Source organism: Lissotriton helveticus, chromosome 7 (assembly GCF_964261635.1).
Source record: "Lissotriton helveticus chromosome 7, aLisHel1.1, whole genome shotgun sequence".
Taxonomy (NCBI): Eukaryota; Metazoa; Chordata; class Amphibia; order Caudata; family Salamandridae; genus Lissotriton; species Lissotriton helveticus.
The window spans coordinates 1,326,612,200-1,326,630,033 of NC_136068.1; the positions used below are offsets into that span (position 1 = coordinate 1,326,612,200).

The 17,834-nt window shown below is 43.5% G+C and overlaps 1 protein-coding gene across 7 annotated transcripts in view; it reads right to left on the minus strand.

Moving 5' to 3' along the window:
* SEPTIN9 (septin 9) overlaps nt 1–17,834 on the minus strand; it is a 992,168-nt gene that overhangs the window by 4,767 nt on the left and 969,567 nt on the right. For all 7 annotated transcript variants that reach the window (XM_078654633.1, XM_078654635.1, XM_078654634.1 and 4 more), the window contains 4 exons: nt 14,955–15,072; nt 11,030–11,125; nt 9,098–9,194; nt 4,625–4,676 (listed from right to left, as the gene is read on the minus strand). In XM_078654633.1, the coding sequence (XP_078510759.1) occupies nt 4,625–4,676; nt 9,098–9,194; nt 11,030–11,125; nt 14,955–15,072 (363 nt within the window). The remainder of the gene's footprint in view (nt 1–4,624; nt 4,677–9,097; nt 9,195–11,029; nt 11,126–14,954; nt 15,073–17,834) is intronic.

Consider the following 17,834-nt stretch of genomic DNA (forward strand, 5'->3'; position numbering starts at 1 on the left):
AGTGGTTTTTCAAAAGGTCTACCAATAGAATATACATATATTTTTTTTAAGCCTTGACTTCTCCCCTCCTCCCCAAGGGTCCATGTACATTTGGCCTTTTCAGAGCAAACCTGAACACATCCACAAGGCAGTGCCAGATTTTAACACAGCTTTGCCCTGATGTGGCTGTAACAATACTACATACAGTTGCTTAGTTTCCCCGATTTACTACGTTCCATTACTGCTGTACATTAAAGCTCGCCTTAAAAGTGTGGAATGCCCTTTCTGCTACTCCTTGTGGATTTAGGAAGAGTGTTGCCAGTTCAATAGTCTCATTAATATAAAAATGCAAAGCCAACTTGGGTTGAAACAGGAAAAGAATACGCAACACTACCTGTACTTGTGTGTGTGAATGTTGTTCTAAAGATGAAGTCTGTAATTCACTTACACTTTGAGACTAGTGCCATTAAGAAAAACACTTAAAGATAGCCTTGCAGGGTGCATGTATGTTGAGGCTCAAATTGAATAATAATTGGCCTACATCGAACAAAATTACAATTGCATGAATGAGTTTCAAGTGTTCACAATAACCACTCTTTTCAACCCTCCCCAAAAAGCCTTCGACTGACATTTTGAAAATACAGACTATAAAAAAAACTAAATGGAACTGCTGCTAAATTAACCTTTATTAATGTTTTTGACAGAACCAATTGTTGAAGAATAAGAAAAAAACTTTACGGTGTCTTGAACTGTTGAAAATAATGGATTAGCAGAAGTAGAAAGACGCATAATGTGCATCCATTGTGCAATATAACACTCTACTGTAGAACTTCTACCACCTTGTAAAACATTTATTCATTACAAAAGAAGCTACAAATCAGCGAATTCACCTTAAATGGAGCATCAATCCTTCATGCATTTTATTTCAAAGGTGAGGTTTGTCCTGAAGAAAAGCACACATTGTGCATCCATTGTAACCAGGTCAGTTGTCCAATATGTGCCTGCTCCTGCACCTCCCACTTTGGTATAATCCTCAAATGCTTTGTAAGCACCCTGCGGCATTTGGATACTAGCCCGGTTAAGAGCGGAATGATACATCCATGCCTATCAGGTCACTGCAGGATGGTCTTTATTTTAACCAATGTTTAACCTAAGAGCTTATATATTTTTTTTAATGTTTTATATCAGGGCGTAAAAATACGATCTGTATTGTGTATAGTTCTAATTCTGACTGTCCCGATGCTTTTCACTATTTAAGTTCTGAACTGCTGGGGTGGGGATTTGATAGTTATAAGTAACTCCAATTGCATTGTGGACAACAAAATAGATACTACCAACAGTAAAACACGGGTCAGAATGGTTAGGACCCGGGCAGCTATGCTCAAATTATTGTGTATACACCCGTTAGGCAAAACATGTAGGACATTGTTCCCAACGCTGCCAGGGTATACCTTCTACTCATATCCACACAAACACTACTCCCGAATTAATATGACTTATTCAGATGTCACTACTGGAAAATGCACTTATAGAGGTTTGCCCTAAAATCACATCTGACCACAATCCAGTGATGCTAACATTACAGAAGCAGTTGGGGGTCAGAGAGACTTATTGGGCCTTCTCATTTCCTTGACAGCTACTTCGTAATCTTGAGTACCAGGCGCATATCAGAGTAGAATTGGTGGAATATTTAAGAAATAATAGAGGCACTGCTCCTATCTCAGTTGTATGGGACAGTATGAAAGCTTTTGCCAGGGGGGCTACTCTCCAGTTTATTCTAGCTCAGAATAGGCAGGTAATCCAGGAGGCATAACAGGATTGCCTAGACTATTCAGATCTTGAACGGCAACATGCAAAAGTGATTGTTGCCAGGGACCTAGCAGAGCAGCCAATATTCCTCCGGCTCTTAGAAGTACGATCTAAGCTTAACAGAAGGTTAGCAGAGAAGGTTGCCGCTAACTACCACAAGCATAAAATGCTTCAGTATAATATGGGGAGAGGTTTGGCCGGCTGTTGGCTATTCAGATCTGATAGGCAGGCAAGATTTAGGATCAAATGCATCAAAGGAGAATGTAGTCTACTTTATTTTCTACCACAGAATATAGTCAAACAGTTTAGATTATTCTACGCTAAACTATATAGCAAGTCAGACTCTTATAATAATCACACTCCTTTGGAATACTTACAAGAGAACCACCTGCAACGGCTTGACGCTGCAAAGTCTGCATCATTGCAAAGAGATATAGAGCTAGCCGAGGTGGAGGATGCAACCAAGACTCCATCGTATGCAAAGGAAGAAGGAGAGGACACTATCCCGCTTGAATTCTATAAAAATGTTAGGGATACTCTGGCACCTGTCTTTATGGAATTAATCACTTACATCACTACTGGGGGTGATGCTCCTGACTCTTGGTGCGTTACTAAAATAGAGGTATTTCCTAAGAAGGGAAAACCGCTTGAGACAGAGGCTAGTATTGCCCAATATCTTTGATCCACTATGACGTCAAACTTTTTTCTAAAATGTTGGCCTCACACCTGGCCCCTCTCACCCACCAGCTAGTCTCTGATCAACAGCATGGGTTAATTCCTGGTAGAGATACAGCGGCCCATATTAATACAGCTATCGCAGCCTTCGATAGATCGGGTAAATTAAACAAACATAGGGATGATCATGCTTGATGCTGAGAAGGCTTTTGACAGAGTAGCCTGGAAAGCACTTTGGCTTACTAAGTCAACATTTGGTCTCGGCTCCCGGTTTATCTCCTTGGTACAGAAACTTTATAAATACCCAGTAGCAACAGTCAAGCTGAACGGCATTTCATCAGCACATTTTTCTGTCCAAAGAGGTACACGGCAGGGCTGTCCACTTTCTCATTTACTGTTTGCCCTCTTATAAGGCATCTACTGCAGAACGCAGGGATATCCCCAGTGTGTCTGAACGGCATGGAACTCAAGCTGACTGAGTATGCAGATGATATTGCTGTTTTTTCTGCCAACCCTGTCACCGCTATAGCCGGTATCACCCGAGAGGCCAAGCTTTTTGGTTCTTTTTCAGGTTACAAGCTAAACTTAGCTAAGACCCAGACGATCCTTAATTTTCAACCGGATACCCTGCCTATATCTCTGGGGGATACTAAGACTGCTACATATCTAGGTCTCTGCCTTAGCAGCCAAGTGTAGGATCTTGTCACATTGAACTATGAGTCGCGCCTTAAAACTGTTTCAGCAAAACAACGTAGTTGGCATCAGCTTCCCCTCAGCATATATGGAAGGTGTAACATAATTAAAATGAATATACTGCCTAAATGTCTATATTTACACTGCTCAATTCCTTTGTTGGTCCCACGGTCTTTCTTTAAGCATTTAGACAGGGCAGTAGGTAGATTTATTTGGGGGTATAGACGAGCTAAAAAGGGCCCTTAGGTACATTAAATTACCCTATAAACAAGGGGACTTTAAGCTCCCAGACTTTAAGCTTTATTTTTGGGCTACATTTATTGTGTGGATCCAGAGTTTGCTTAATGGGCTGGATGCTGGTCTGACTTCACTGTCTTACCAGATAGCTTGTGGACCTTCTAACGTGTTCACACTATATAAGACCTCCGATCCCAACTACTACAAGCGTGTTAGATTCAAGGTAGTCAAGGTTATCACAAGGATCTTGCAAGATATTAGTAAGGAATATTCCTTGCCCTAGCTGCATCAGTTTATTGGGCAATCCAATGCTTCCCAATAGATTGCAGGATTACATCGGAAGAGTCTGGCAGCGTAAGGGCATTACCTGATTAGGACAACTGTATGATGGGGAGGGATTTCAACCTTTTTCCACATTAAAGGACGAGCTTGGGCTCAATTTATTTTTTATTTTTTTAATTATGCGATTATGTCAAATAAGTGTATGGATTTTATTTTCTCTTGCTACTTCAGCACATTATAGTTTTGTATTTTGACATCCCAGTGGCTAGGGGGGGGGGCATTCCAAATACTTCGAATAATTGCAATACCCCGCTCCCCTCCCCCACAACTCAGTCATTCTCATAAAACCCGAAACCTTGAAGGCACATACTTCAACTCCAGCATTAACCACCACAGAAAGTGGGAACCAAATCCCTTTGTGCTAATGCTCATCGAATCTCCAGATCCAGTGTATGCTCTCCAGATGCTAGTTTTTCTCCATTAAGCAACACCAATCATGTCCGAACCCCAATGGCGAAAACAAACAATCCAAGGTGAAGTATGTGTCCTGGGGCATGGTGGGTTTCATGCATGCTCGAGATCAAAGACTTCATTAAAAAAAAAAAAAAAAAAAAAAAAAAAAAAGTGGCAATACTCTAAACCCAATACTAAATCGCAGAGAAATGCACAGGGTGGAATATAAAATACAGGCTATAAATTGACATACAGGCCAACCAGTGATACTCTTGGGATATTGCAACAGAATAAATAGCTTGCAATGAGCTGTGTACTGGAGAGAAGCTACTCGCACCACAACGTAAAATAAACCCTCTGCCCCGAGGAGTACTCTGAATTTCTCCCCTAGTTTTGAACTTCCTCCATACACTACAGCAGTTTAAATCCTCCAAATTGGAGCCACCCATGGTACATCCTTCTGCCCCTTCCTCTGAAATACATTCCAGTCACCTACCTGATGAGAAGATCTCGCAGGTACGCAAACTCGCAGTGGCCTGTATTTTCAACTAGAGAGAGAAGGAAGAAAACATGTTAAGCACTTTAACTTCACCTCCAGAGAGAAGGAGACAAGTACAGTTTTAGCACTTTGTGTTAGCAATGAGCTCACAGCAAAAATATAATATTGCACATTGCCCGGTGCCTCAGAAGAGCTTAGAAGAAACAGAGTCAATCACTGGTTGGGTCACCCCGATGCATGACTGACTACCTGTCTAAACCAAGGACTGCAATGTAGCCCGAATGACTGGCAGATGGTTTTGGAAGGATTCCATCAGTTGGCTTTTTTTGTTTGAATAGGACCACCCAGTTCAAATGCAATAATTCTTGTGTAAAAGGCCCACGTTACCCTTGAACTCATACTCTTGGCACTATCGAGAGGGTCTTAGTACAGCACGTGCATAGTACATACCCACTAAAGGGACATTCTAGACCGCATTGCCTAGCACCACTGTCGCTATGCTGTCACTGCTATTCGCTAATAACATGAAAACCTAAATGGTCATTTGAAGACCTTGTGCCTCCTCTGTGCAACACTACTGTGTGGTATGAATGTAGCTACTACAAGTCGAGTTTAAAACAGCTCTTGGCATACACTTTTTCCTGGATTCCACAAGTAGTATATTCACACCAAAATGCAAATTTCACATAACATTGCAACCATTTATTTGATGTTCTCACCGGATTCCAGTCTCATCCCAATCCTATAGTCTTACTAAAGCACAGCTTCTATAGTAAGATGCCTCGGCTGCCTGTTTAATGTATGGATGTCTCTGAAGCGTATCTGCTACCAATATGCATACATTATCTAAAAGTAAGATTCCAAAACGTCTATGAGAAGCAAAGTAAATTATTAAAATGATTTGCATAGCTAGTTTATATTTCTAGAGTTTTACTTATCACTACAGTAATGTGTGTTTCCCCAGCCACGCAATTATCTAACCGAATGCCCTGCATAATCTTACCATTGGTTGAGCCGCGGAGACTATTGATAGCCCGAAAGTATCCTTTATAGTCTTTGTAGGCTTAAATCGCTCTTTAAAATAATTATGCACTTCTGAAATTCCACTGCTGCCGAGCAGGAGTCGTGACACCTTGTTCAAGAACTGCACATTTGCCAGGTACGCCTAACTCTATGGCATGTATTTTTTCTACCCGGTAGCTCTCTTCTGGGGATCTTACCACAAATGTAATCTACTCCCCTGGACAAGGGACCTCCAGAATTGGAAAACACTAACAATTTGCATGCATCATTAATGAATCTTCACTGCCTGGCTGTACTCTTTGGAACCTTTGAGGAGACTGGATAGGGCCTCTACTGTGTGATGGGTTCCTGTAACTTGCCCACCTATATAGCCTTACATGGTTTGATGCCTTCAATTCATACCTTTGCACTTGCTGTTAAAACATTAAAACCTGCTAACGCTTAATTTACTAAAAATTTTAAATAAAAAACAAGGATCCAAATATTTTTAGGAGCCACCCCAGGCACCCCACATGCGAGTGCTGATGAATACCAGATCAACCCAGTTTTTTCTTCTTTTTTCTTCCAGCACTACACTTTCCGTACGTTACTTTAGCAGGTTCTTTTTTCATCCCTCTATTCCTCTTTGTGCCCGTTTCCTTGTCTCGCTCTTATTCCTTTTTACACCCATCTCTCTTGGTTAGGGTCAAATAAGTTCCAGTCCCAAAAATAAATACTGGTGCTAACCACCTGCCACCACTGACACAAACAAAGCATTAAAACTACCCCTCTGACCAGTTTTAATGTGTAGCCTCTTGCCCGGCTTACTGTTGAAATCTCTCGCTTCTTAAGGCGTTAAGTGTAAGCAGCAAAAAAAACAAAAAAAAAAACACAAGGTCTTTTTAGCCCCTCTGTAAAGTTATCCAAAAGGTCAATAAGGCAATTAATCACTGGCACGGTCACGGATCAGACCCCCCTCACTCCACTCCCAATCACCCAATGCACAATTCAGTCCAGCGCGGAGTACTATGCTTCCCTAGGAGGAGGGAGTGCCTCGGATTGGTGAATCCTACCTATAAACCAATGCGGTTTTGCTGGCGCGGTCACCACACTCTGATGCAAGATACCCTGCACCAGATGCATCAGCCACACAACATCCATTCCCTCTACTTGTCCGCTCTGGGCCCGTCCATAACTGGTTTTACAATCACCACTGCATCTGTGCGACTGCGATTCGGCTCTGGATAGTATCAATATTTTGTAATATAGATGAATAGTCTTAGGTTGACCTCTTCACCTCCAATATCAATGAACGTATCATCTGGAGTAAATTAAAGATATCAATCCAGTCACATAGCATATCTCATTATGATGTGGTCCCTCTGTAGAATGTGAAACGGGGCCACGAGCCTCCAATATCGCACACAGCGATTAGCATTGGGCAGAATGGTGGCCTCCTGGACGGCTGTGGGGATGCCGGGCGCCGGTCCCCTAATTATTCACGCTTTAGAAAAAATGACCGTGAAGCCATTGACCGCTACAGAGAAGCAAAGGACTGATCACGGCTTTGCCTTGCATTAAACACTTCAAACGCAGTAAACAAAAGGACCACAAGAGGGCAGCAGAGGCATGGAAATGAGGGCATTGTTTTACATTGCCGCTACAGTTAGTGACCCGCTCTGTGCAGAGTGTAACGAACAAGCGCGATATATCGGACAGGAAATGCGGTCAGATGGTATAGGTCACAGAGAAAAGGCAGGAAGCAGGCGCAGCAGCACACAAACGACTCGGCGCAGCGTAAATGTCAAACACGCTTGTAGAAGAAATAAAAATAAATAAAAAGGGATCTCATTAAGCAGGACTGGTTTATGGAGAACAGCAACAACCTGACATCACGTTTCCTAAATACAAGTACGCCACGTCCCTTCCCAATGCCGGGCCTGGTTTAAAGAGACTGAAAACATGCGCCTTTCGTCGTTACCATACGGTCTCCAGGCTGACTTCTAGGGGCAACAGTTTGAACTGCACGGATTCAGAGCAAATGTCAGCATTTTAAACCCATGCCGATCGGGCAGTAACGCATTACTACAGCCGTCTGGCTGCTCACCGTCGCATACCAGGAGAGCATGGGGCATGGGGCATACCTACAGGAGGGACGGGCCTCGCGTTCACTAAAATGACCTGAAAGGGCACCAGTGCAGGCAATGACTAAAAGAAGTCAATTGGTACAAAAGTGCACCTCGAAAGAGATGGGACTGAGCAGGACATGGTGCACCAATGCCCCATACTCGCCTCTACTTCAATTGTGCACTTTCAAATGGCAATATGTGATGTATGTGCCTTCGAGGCAGTCCTATCCATCTAGAACCCTACTTCCATCCATCCATCCATCCATCCATCCATCAGGAATCCCAACCCTGAACAGATGCAGGGTGGGCGATCTTGTCCAATGCACGCAGGAGGTCATCCTCCACATGCGAGCAAGCTTGCTACACGTGGGATCACGCGTGCTTTACTCCAGAAGTCCTCTCATGAGACAACACGGTCAACCGTGATGTCCAGAATGACCCCGACCAAATGCACAAGTGGCAAGAAAGATTCTTCTCAGGTAAAAAAAGCAAATCCAAAGACTTGATTAAATGCTGCACTTGACCCAGGTCAAAGAAGCAAAGCAGTCTCGGATGCACAGGTAGGAAGAACAGAGCAGGGACTCTCTGCCTTACTGTCCAGGACTGAAGACCACACACACATGGCTGCGGTATTTGTTCTATTGCTCTGTAGTGAGCAGCTGAATAAGGTTAGCATGCAAGAAAAAAAGGCTGCTGCGCGAGGAGGTCGCCAAATTACATTAGAAACTCCACAATTGGTTTATGGAATTAAAACATTTTAAACTTGGAATTTGGTGCCAAACGAAGTGTAGAATGATGCGTGTTCCAGCTTCTCTTTTGGTGAAAGACGACACGGAAGTTAAAAATGCACTCCGATTGTCAAACAATCTGCTGCATGCCGGGATAAAGAGCGCTCAAACTGAGCATTTTAAGTGCCATGATGATTGGCATTTTTGAGTGGTTACGAACTGCTTCTATATTTAAAAACAAACTAAAAATGCAATGTTTTATACTGCTCATCCTCACTTTTTTAAAAACAATTTTGAAGCGCAATAAGAATCTGCTTGCACCGCTTCAGTGGCACTCAAGCAAGGTGCCAATCGAAGGTCATTTTGGGGCCAATAAAGATTATTAGGTAACCTACAGCCATGTCTCAGTTAAGTGAGGCACATGGTGGAGTCACAAGGTTCCACACTAAGCACATTACTTTGGTCACACACACACACAGTCACACACACACACACACACACACACACACACACCACCCCCCCCCCATACCCTCCACAACCTAGCACCCTGAACAAAAACAATGTGGAAAAGGCAGAGGCAAGTGGGAGGAGTAGAAGAAAGATGCTCTTGCCTTCAATGGTGCCCCACTTGGTCTTCCTGCCCAGGATTCTTCGGCCATTCACTTGGTACTCCTGGTCACTGCCTACCACAGCAAAGGGGATCATTTCCTGCAGAACAAAACAAACCATGAAAGATTTAAACACAGCACCGCCCAAACTCTGACAAGCACACATCATCCAGAGCGAGGAAAGACAGTTTAAGAGCATGGTCAGACGCGGAGCATCTTTTTTGTGTATGCACAAATTACACGACTGGCAACAACGCTGGGTACACCAGATGGACCAATGGTGAAGGAGGATGAGTCAGGACTGGATATTCACCCAAACTGGTCAAATTCCCAATTCCAGTGCCAGATCATGACAGTAAATAAGACACCAAATGAATCATTCATTCATATTACAAAGCAGAATGGACGACACCTTTCCCAACCGTTTATACCGGGTTTTGATACATATACCTATATATACACAAACACAACTGTTGACAGTACACTTAAATATTAGATAAATGATAAATATCTTTTGATAACGCTACCGCACACCCTCCCCTCGCGCACTAGTAGTCACTGTAAAGTTGTATTTGCAGTTTGTTATATTTACATGGATTGTTGTCATCCTGCTTTGTAATGTATCCCTTGCTCTGGTCACTTTTTGTTGACTTGACCTGGTTTGCGGCCACTCTGCTAGGTTATGCATTGTTGCACAGAAGGCCCAAGATTTAATGAATCTGTTTTTCCTAGAACCTCAGGCTGCGCCTCCCCTGCTCGCTCTTCGGTTCATTTGATCATATTACCAATGTTTTCCCACCCGTAAACAATCAGTTAAAACGAGCAAACGATTCTGTAGTAATATGCTTGATGCCCAGTTGGGTCTTTCCCAGTCTGATACTACATCTCCTCGCAAGCACCAGGAGTCACTTCCTCTGCATGTAATAACCGGTAAAGATTTATCCGTGTGGAGCAGTCATGGTCTGGGCAGTATGGTTTTCTGGCATCAGTTATGAAACTGAAATTAAAAACTAGAGTTCAGAGCAAGACTCCTGTGTTGAAGTCTTTACCATCACAGCAGTTGAAGATGTGCCTGGTGCAACAATTGACATAAGTCACATTGTGTACTATCCCTTAGACAGATGCTCGGAGGTGGACCGCGGCCCATGCCTCCAGGTAGGTATAGACTGACACGGAGAATTTTCTCCCAAACAGGCCCTTACTACACGTTAGGAACTGGTCCACAAGCATGCCATCACTGCAGTTTCTTCTGCAAAACTAAACATTCTGAAATAATCAACAGACCTGCTTTTTTGGACAGTCGCCTCTGATGGCACTGAAAAGTAAGTAAATGTTAGGCGCAGAGTCACTCTGCTACGATGGCGTATACACGGGATTGGGCCCGTCATACAGAGCACACAGCATTCTAGCAGTTGGGCTCATGCAAACTGTACCCCACACACTGCTTTCCCTCACTCCCCAGGCAGCCAAATGTTCCAACTCATCTTCTGAGGGTTCCCACAAACAAGGCAGTAAAAAGGATCAGGCCTCTGTCCAGCCTTACAACTGCACTGGTTGGACCCAGCCTTGCTGCTCGTCATCAGCTGCCCAATGTGCTCCTAGCCTCCGAGCACTGTCTGCACAATAGTCACTTTTCCTTGGACACAGGAATCAGACTGAGTGGCAGTATGAATGGTGTTGTGCTCTATACACCTTCCATAAATTAGAGAATGTTTGTAGCACTTAAATACACACCTTGCAATTCTGACAAACTGCAAACCACCTCCATGCAAAGCGGTTAGCAGCAGCTGCTGCAATCGAAAGAAGATCGCAAGACACTCTTCACACATACACTAAACAGAACATGAAAGTAGACCCATTCCTCTGCACCAATGGTGCTTCATGGCTGGCTCATGACTTTACTCAGATGCCGATCTGGGAATCCGTTGCTCTTACCCTAATCTTCTCATTCAGGAGCCGGTCCTCTGCATCTTCATCGAACTCCTTCTGGGGATACACGTCGATGCCGTTCGATTGAAGATCAGCGCGAATCTGTGGCAAAAAGACACACTGATTAGAGATGACAGACTTGGCCTCATAACTAAGTGGGAAGATGGACATGGCATTCAATGCCCCTCCGCAAACCCCACAGGATTGCCATTTAAACCCTTGAATCCTGCTAACAATGACTTGCGTATGGTTCAAGTCCAGATCGACCCATAACCCATTTGAATATAAACCTGGGTGTGTGTTGCATGTATCTTTCATGAGTGGTTACTGATTTCAAAGGATACCATTTTGAGGGTGGATATGACCATAACGGCAATCTCAATACGAACTGCTCGAGTGAGACCAGTTGATATCGCGAATCGCTGGGAAGCTAAGGTCCTAATACAGTCCCCAAAATCATTGTCCAGCATGCAAACAATCTCATACACCATTAACCAGCCCCAGATTTGGAACACAGACCTCCGATGGCCAACTGATAAATCAGCAATTAATTATTATTTTTTTTTTTTTTATAAAGTGACAGGTGCGTTAGAGGTTACACGTGAAGTTTTAAAAGGCCTGTATGCTCAAACTAAAAACATATGCTCAAAATAAAATTCCACCTGGTTACTGCCTAGTAACACGCATTTAAAAAAGGAGCTACCAGTTTGCCTCACTTGAAAACCCACGTTATACACGTACCATAACATTATAGGCGGGTGGGGATCAGAGGCACTACCTCATGAATTCCAACCTGTGTTGAGGGAAGCAGGAAGGGACTCTAGTCTCCTGCAGGGGCCCTGTGCTTTATACTGAAAGCCCAGCTCAATCCTTTTCCTCCAACAGAGGCGCTGCCACCACTGGATTTCTGTTGGCAGTGGGGGGGGGGGGGTTTATAACTGCATTTAATAAAGTTCCTGGCACAAACATCTTGGCACCATGCCCCCCGGTAGACGTGTCTGAAGTGTAGCCTAGGTCTGAAAGAGACCACCTAATACCTCACACGGTGCACTGGCCTCTGGAGCCAGACCACGAGATCGATCAGTGTCTTTAAATGCGGTACCATGACGGGCACTGCCAGCCTTGAAGGCCGGTCCGACCTGGGTGTCGGTGGCAAAAGGGGTGCAAGGATGACACAAGCAGAGTGACTGGTCACCAGGATTAGGTCAGCCACACGCAGAGATCCTGCACTTCCTTCACGATGATCATGTGGCACGTAGGGTCACTTAGAAGTGAAAAGCAAGCGACGTACTCTCCCTATTTCAAAGTCCAGGGGTTGCAGCCTCACAAAGATTACACATCACTCATACCTCTGCAGGACACCACTAGGCTCCATGCATGCGACCCAACACAAGAGAGTGCAACATAAATTCAGAGCTATAGGAAAATATCGAATTAGTTTCCACCCTTCAGGACCGCGGCTCCACCATCACACTAGTGCTCATTTGTCACCATTACGCATTCTAGCATCCATATCGGCACCACCATGAATGAACGTTGATTCCCTAGTGCCCGGGGCAAGTATGGTGGCCACAGTATGCACTGCAGACACAGATCCAGAAGTGGCCTTTCGAAGTACATCGTTGGAACATCAACCATGTTCTCCCTTTTAAAGTCATTAGGTCTTTATGCGTATCCAAGAAGTGTAGGGGAAAGTTGCTATTCTTTGCACTCTTCTTGCCTTGTGTTTTAACAAAAAGATGCCACACCAAATGGTAAATTCAAGGATTTAGCAAAATAACAGGAGAAAAATCATGGGATAATGAGCTTGGCGTCAACTTCCAGATCGGTAAGCACGGCTTAAAGCCACAGAGCACAAATGTCCATTTCCGAGGAGAACTAAAACAAATTACCACTTGCTTGCCCAATTAGAGGGAACTTAATATAAATCTTTTAGAGCTGGGAGGGGTGCAGCCGGGGTGCGCCGGAAGCAGAACAGTCTTTGTTACAGCCAGCACATGTAGGATACAACTTGTTTAAAGGAAGGCTGTTGAGTATTGAGAGGAAGCAACACTTCCATTCCTCGAAGGGAATCACATCATCCCAATTTTTATTAATTCAGGCCAGAAATTATTTATGTAGAAACGGCGTTGCCAGTCTAAAAGCTTTGAAATCACCAGCACCCAAAATACCATCATTATACAGGACCACAGCGTCACGCACGGGCCACTTCATGTGGATGAACATCCACAGATATATAAAACAGACTTATGAATGAGATGCACAGAGGCAGAGTGAAAGGGTGGTAGGACGAGCACGGAACACGATGAATACTGGACGAAAGTGATGATCAATGCATTTCAGGGCTCTGCACTGGCATTTCTGTTGGATACAATATTTTGCCAGAGTTCTGAATTCATCACAGTATGTTTAAGGACTGATAGTTTCATCCTACTATTAGCACTTAAGGCATTTCATGTATAGAACAGGCAAAAGAACATACTATACAGCGAGATAGGGAGTGCAAACATTTAACGAAGAATGAGGACAAAACCGTTTGAAAGACAGTAGTTATGCAATTGAATTCCCTGAAGGCGGCAAAGATGTCACAACACGTTGAGAGTAGGAGCTAAATAAGCAATACTGATTCTTGATATGGAGCGGCTGACTGGCATGCTTACCCAATCCTGACTTTAGGAGAGGGATTCAAAGTGACAGCAGTGCCAAGGCAAATTGTACACACCTCAAGCAGGCTAAAACGGAATGTGAACAGACGTAAGGCACAAAAGTGCATAATGATGTGATGAAAGCAAAATTACAGCTGAATTCACGACCCATCAGTGGGAAAACTACCCCCTAGCAAGATTCAGGCAAACAGCAACTAGCCACAGAAGAGCATTACATTAGAAGGCTGCTCTGGTGCTGTGCACTAAATCCGTGCCATGGTGAGTCTGAAGAATAAAACACTCCAACAGGCATTGGAGAGGACCATTATGCACAAGGAATGAATGTGGCAACATTCAGTAAAATTGAATCCAAAATCCAGCCAATATTTATTTTTGGTCAATATCTAAAAGATCTTTTTTTTGGAGGGGTTGCAATTAATTGCTCCGCACATTCTGAAATGTTACTAGATGAGCTACAAAAGGAACAGAAAGCTCAGCATTGGGTGTCAGAATTGTTTTTCTTAGCAATGTTCTACTATATCCTCTCCCTCAAAGAACAAACTGTTAAGTAAACCAGGATCGCTCGGTATCAACGGTCACTCCAAAAGTGAAATCCAACCTCCTAGAAACCGACTTGATAGCACCAGTCCAAGCGCTTCCCATCATGCACCTAGATGTCACTTTCCCTGACATCACACTGAGTCTGCCAAAAAGAATCAAGTCGCAGCACACCCAAAAGGCTGGAAGGAGTTTGGGCAGATCACTCCAGCCCTGTTGCATGGCCACTAACGGACATACTCTATACCTGGTAAAGAAATGAACTGCCCCAGTTTGACAGTACCACACCAAGAGCCAGGACATCCCCAAACGGAAAAGACAAAATGACTACAAACTTTCTCATCTATGATACTGATACGATGATCACGAAGAACACGAAGAACACCTCAAACATCAGAATTGCCCCAATCGTTCTGCAATTCAGAAAGGACCTAAAGACCAATCTCTCCACAGAATGCTACACCGTCACTATAGGACTCATCACCCACGAGCATCCCGCTTCATTGTAAATGCCCGTCCTCAGCACCGCGTGGATCTCTAGCTGGGTTAACATTCTACACATTCCTGACCTGACCATACATGCAGAGAGGAAGACAGAAGATGATTTGATTAATTATACACGTGCTTTAATAACAGAACATTCCACTCACTTGCATCAGCATACCTTACAATTAGCATACTGATTTGTACCAATATGTACACTGGGAGTTGAAGAGGGTGTGCCTTACCCGCTGCTTGAAGTAGTCCCTCTCATCCAGTGTTAGTGTGTCTGCTTTGGCGATGACGGGAACAATATTCACCACTTTGCTTAAGCGTCTCATGAACTCAATGTCCAGTGGTCTGAGCCTACAGAAAGAAAGGAGAAAAATATTGAATGAAAGGAGTCCGAAGTGAAGCTTCTATAGAGAGCAGGCTGGAAGGAAGCCCTCCACCTGCAATGAAGAGCGACTGGATTGGAGACAAACACAAAGGCCAAAGTAATCAAGAAAAGTACGATCTATCTTCAACACCATGCTCTTAATACAATGAACTGGGAATATAAACAGACAGTCTGGTAAAGACAGTTCAGTGAGCCTGAGGAAATGTAATCCAGAAAGGAGACAAAACCGAAGGCGTTAAATTGGGGCAGAAAAAAAGGGTATTGGTTTCCTAAATATTAAATTCTGATTTCTCTTTCACGCCTCACTGAACAGCTTTCCTGATCCTTCTCACCTCATGGCAAAAGTGAGCCACTGCCATTCTGGAATCAAGCATAACTTATCAAACACCCCCAGTATAAATAAGGGCCTTTCGGAACTGCTCAACAGTGAAGGAATGGGTGGTCATGAACTTGCCAGTAGCACAAACATACTCCTAAAAGCCACCTACACCAAAGGGAATAGACGAGCAATCCAACATACTGCCAAAGTTAGGCTTTACTGCAAGACACTTCAGAGCATTAAAAATAATATGGAGCAGACGCGTTTCCAGACTTCTAGATCCCCCCCAAGGTAGACATTTTAGGGTAATGCTTGGTTTGCCAAATTTCTCAAAAAAGGGTTGAATTTAAATTTAAAAAAAGGCAGATCGTTCTCTGGAGGGCTCATTTTTTTAAAAAAGGATTCCAGAATGGAGATTATAGACATTACTTCTATTAAAAGGGAAGGTCTGATCAGCTGTGAGGAGTTGGTCAGAAAAAAAGTGTATGGCAAGATTATTTGCAATTCGTAAGGAGAGTATTTGGCTTTTGGGGTATTAGTACTGTGGGTTTAACATATCCTGCTTTCAAAACTAATATTAAAAAGAAAAATCTAGAATGAATCTACAATAAAAAAAAAGGTATAGATGATTTCACTATTTATTTCATCATTGATGGCCCTGGACCGATTCAACTTTATCGAAAAGCAGCGGTACCCACAAGACAATCATACGTTCATTTGGTGGTGAATTTTAGCACTACCGTAAAGAGCTCAGGACTCGTATTGTAAGCAGAGCAGGGGACAGGGTGCAGAGGCCAACTATTTATATCGTGGTGGATGGAGAAAAAAAAAGAAACGGGACACACTTTGTCTGCATCGTTTTGTTTTTTTTCATTACGAGAAACTATGATTGATGTGTTTGCGGATAGAAAGGAACATAAGAACTTTAAAAGGACCATTTGTACTCTTGGAGAAGATGCTCTTTAGATTTTAGGCCACCCTATTAACCCCTTCGACGCCCATGACGAGCTGGGCTCGTCATGGCGTAGCCTCCTCGCACGCTCATGACGAGCCCAGCTCGTCACGTAAAGTGCGATTACGAAAAACCCAGCGTACGGGCGGAATTCCGCCCGCACGCATGCGGTTAAGTACATAGAGAGTTTAGGAATGCAGCAAAAATGAGAATTTGTTTTAAGATGCGTTTTCATTCCTGGGTAGTGTTATGATCCACTCACTTTGCGTCCAATTGTGTGTAATAATTCTAGAATAGATTGATAAATACCAGCGACCGACATCCTTTTTGGTTTTTATATATAGAGGGACAAGGAATGCGACATGAGGATCGTGACATGGTTTCACGATGTAGTTGACAGCTAAACAACAATTACTTACTAACAATGGAATGCAAAACTTTCTTTGCAGCAGTAGGAACATGCTTTTTTGCCCAGCAGTGTGGACATGTTTATTTAGGGCAAGTGAGACTAGATCAGAGGATATAGAATTTATTTTCACTAAACTGAACGTTGCGATCTGGCAAATTAGCCCAACCATAAATTTAAGGGTTGGTCAAAGCAAGGCAAATTATTACACATAACAGAATAATTGTATTAGCAATTTGGGCAAGGACAGGCACCAGATATGCAATCTGCACTCCAAAATGTATAATTACGTAAGCAGCCAGTGAAACAAGATGATTTGGCACCATGAGTAACAAATACACGTCCAACATAGCGGTTACTGTGAGCTTCAACAGAACAAATACATTAGGAGTTGGGGAATAAAAATAGAGTGCGCCTTTAAAGCACATACAAGGCTTCAGAACTTCAAACAACACACTGGTACATTAACACCTCCTGTGCTCATGACGAGGTCAGCTTGTCATGAGCCACGGCGCTCCAGTGCTCATGCTCGTCATGACCGCGGCAGTTACATGGAACGCTCGCATGCTGGGCTGATTCCCCTGCTGTGCTGAGCGTTCCATTGGAACGGGCGTGGTCATGACGAGGTCAGCTCGTCATGAGCACCGGAGCGCCGTGGCTCATGACGAGCTGACCTCGTCATGAGCGCCGGGGCGCTGTGCCTGCCCCCCCAGCACAGCAGGGGGAAACAGCCCCTCAGTGAAGGGGTTAACCCATTGAGACACAGCACTAGCTTTACAGTAAAACAAAGCGCTCAGCCTTTTCATGAGCAGCAAAAAAAAATGAATTTAAGACCAGAGTCACGCTTATATAGCTATGCAAATGCTTTCAGGCTAGTATGGTTGTATTGCGCAGGACTGCTTAGCACACTAAAACACTACAGAAATAGAAGTGTGAATGAAAATGTAGGAGTAGATAGAATATGGGACATGTATTAGTTTTATTTTCATTATTTCAAGCAATCGAAAACATAAATAAGGAGAAATACCAATCAAATAAAAAAGTCTATATA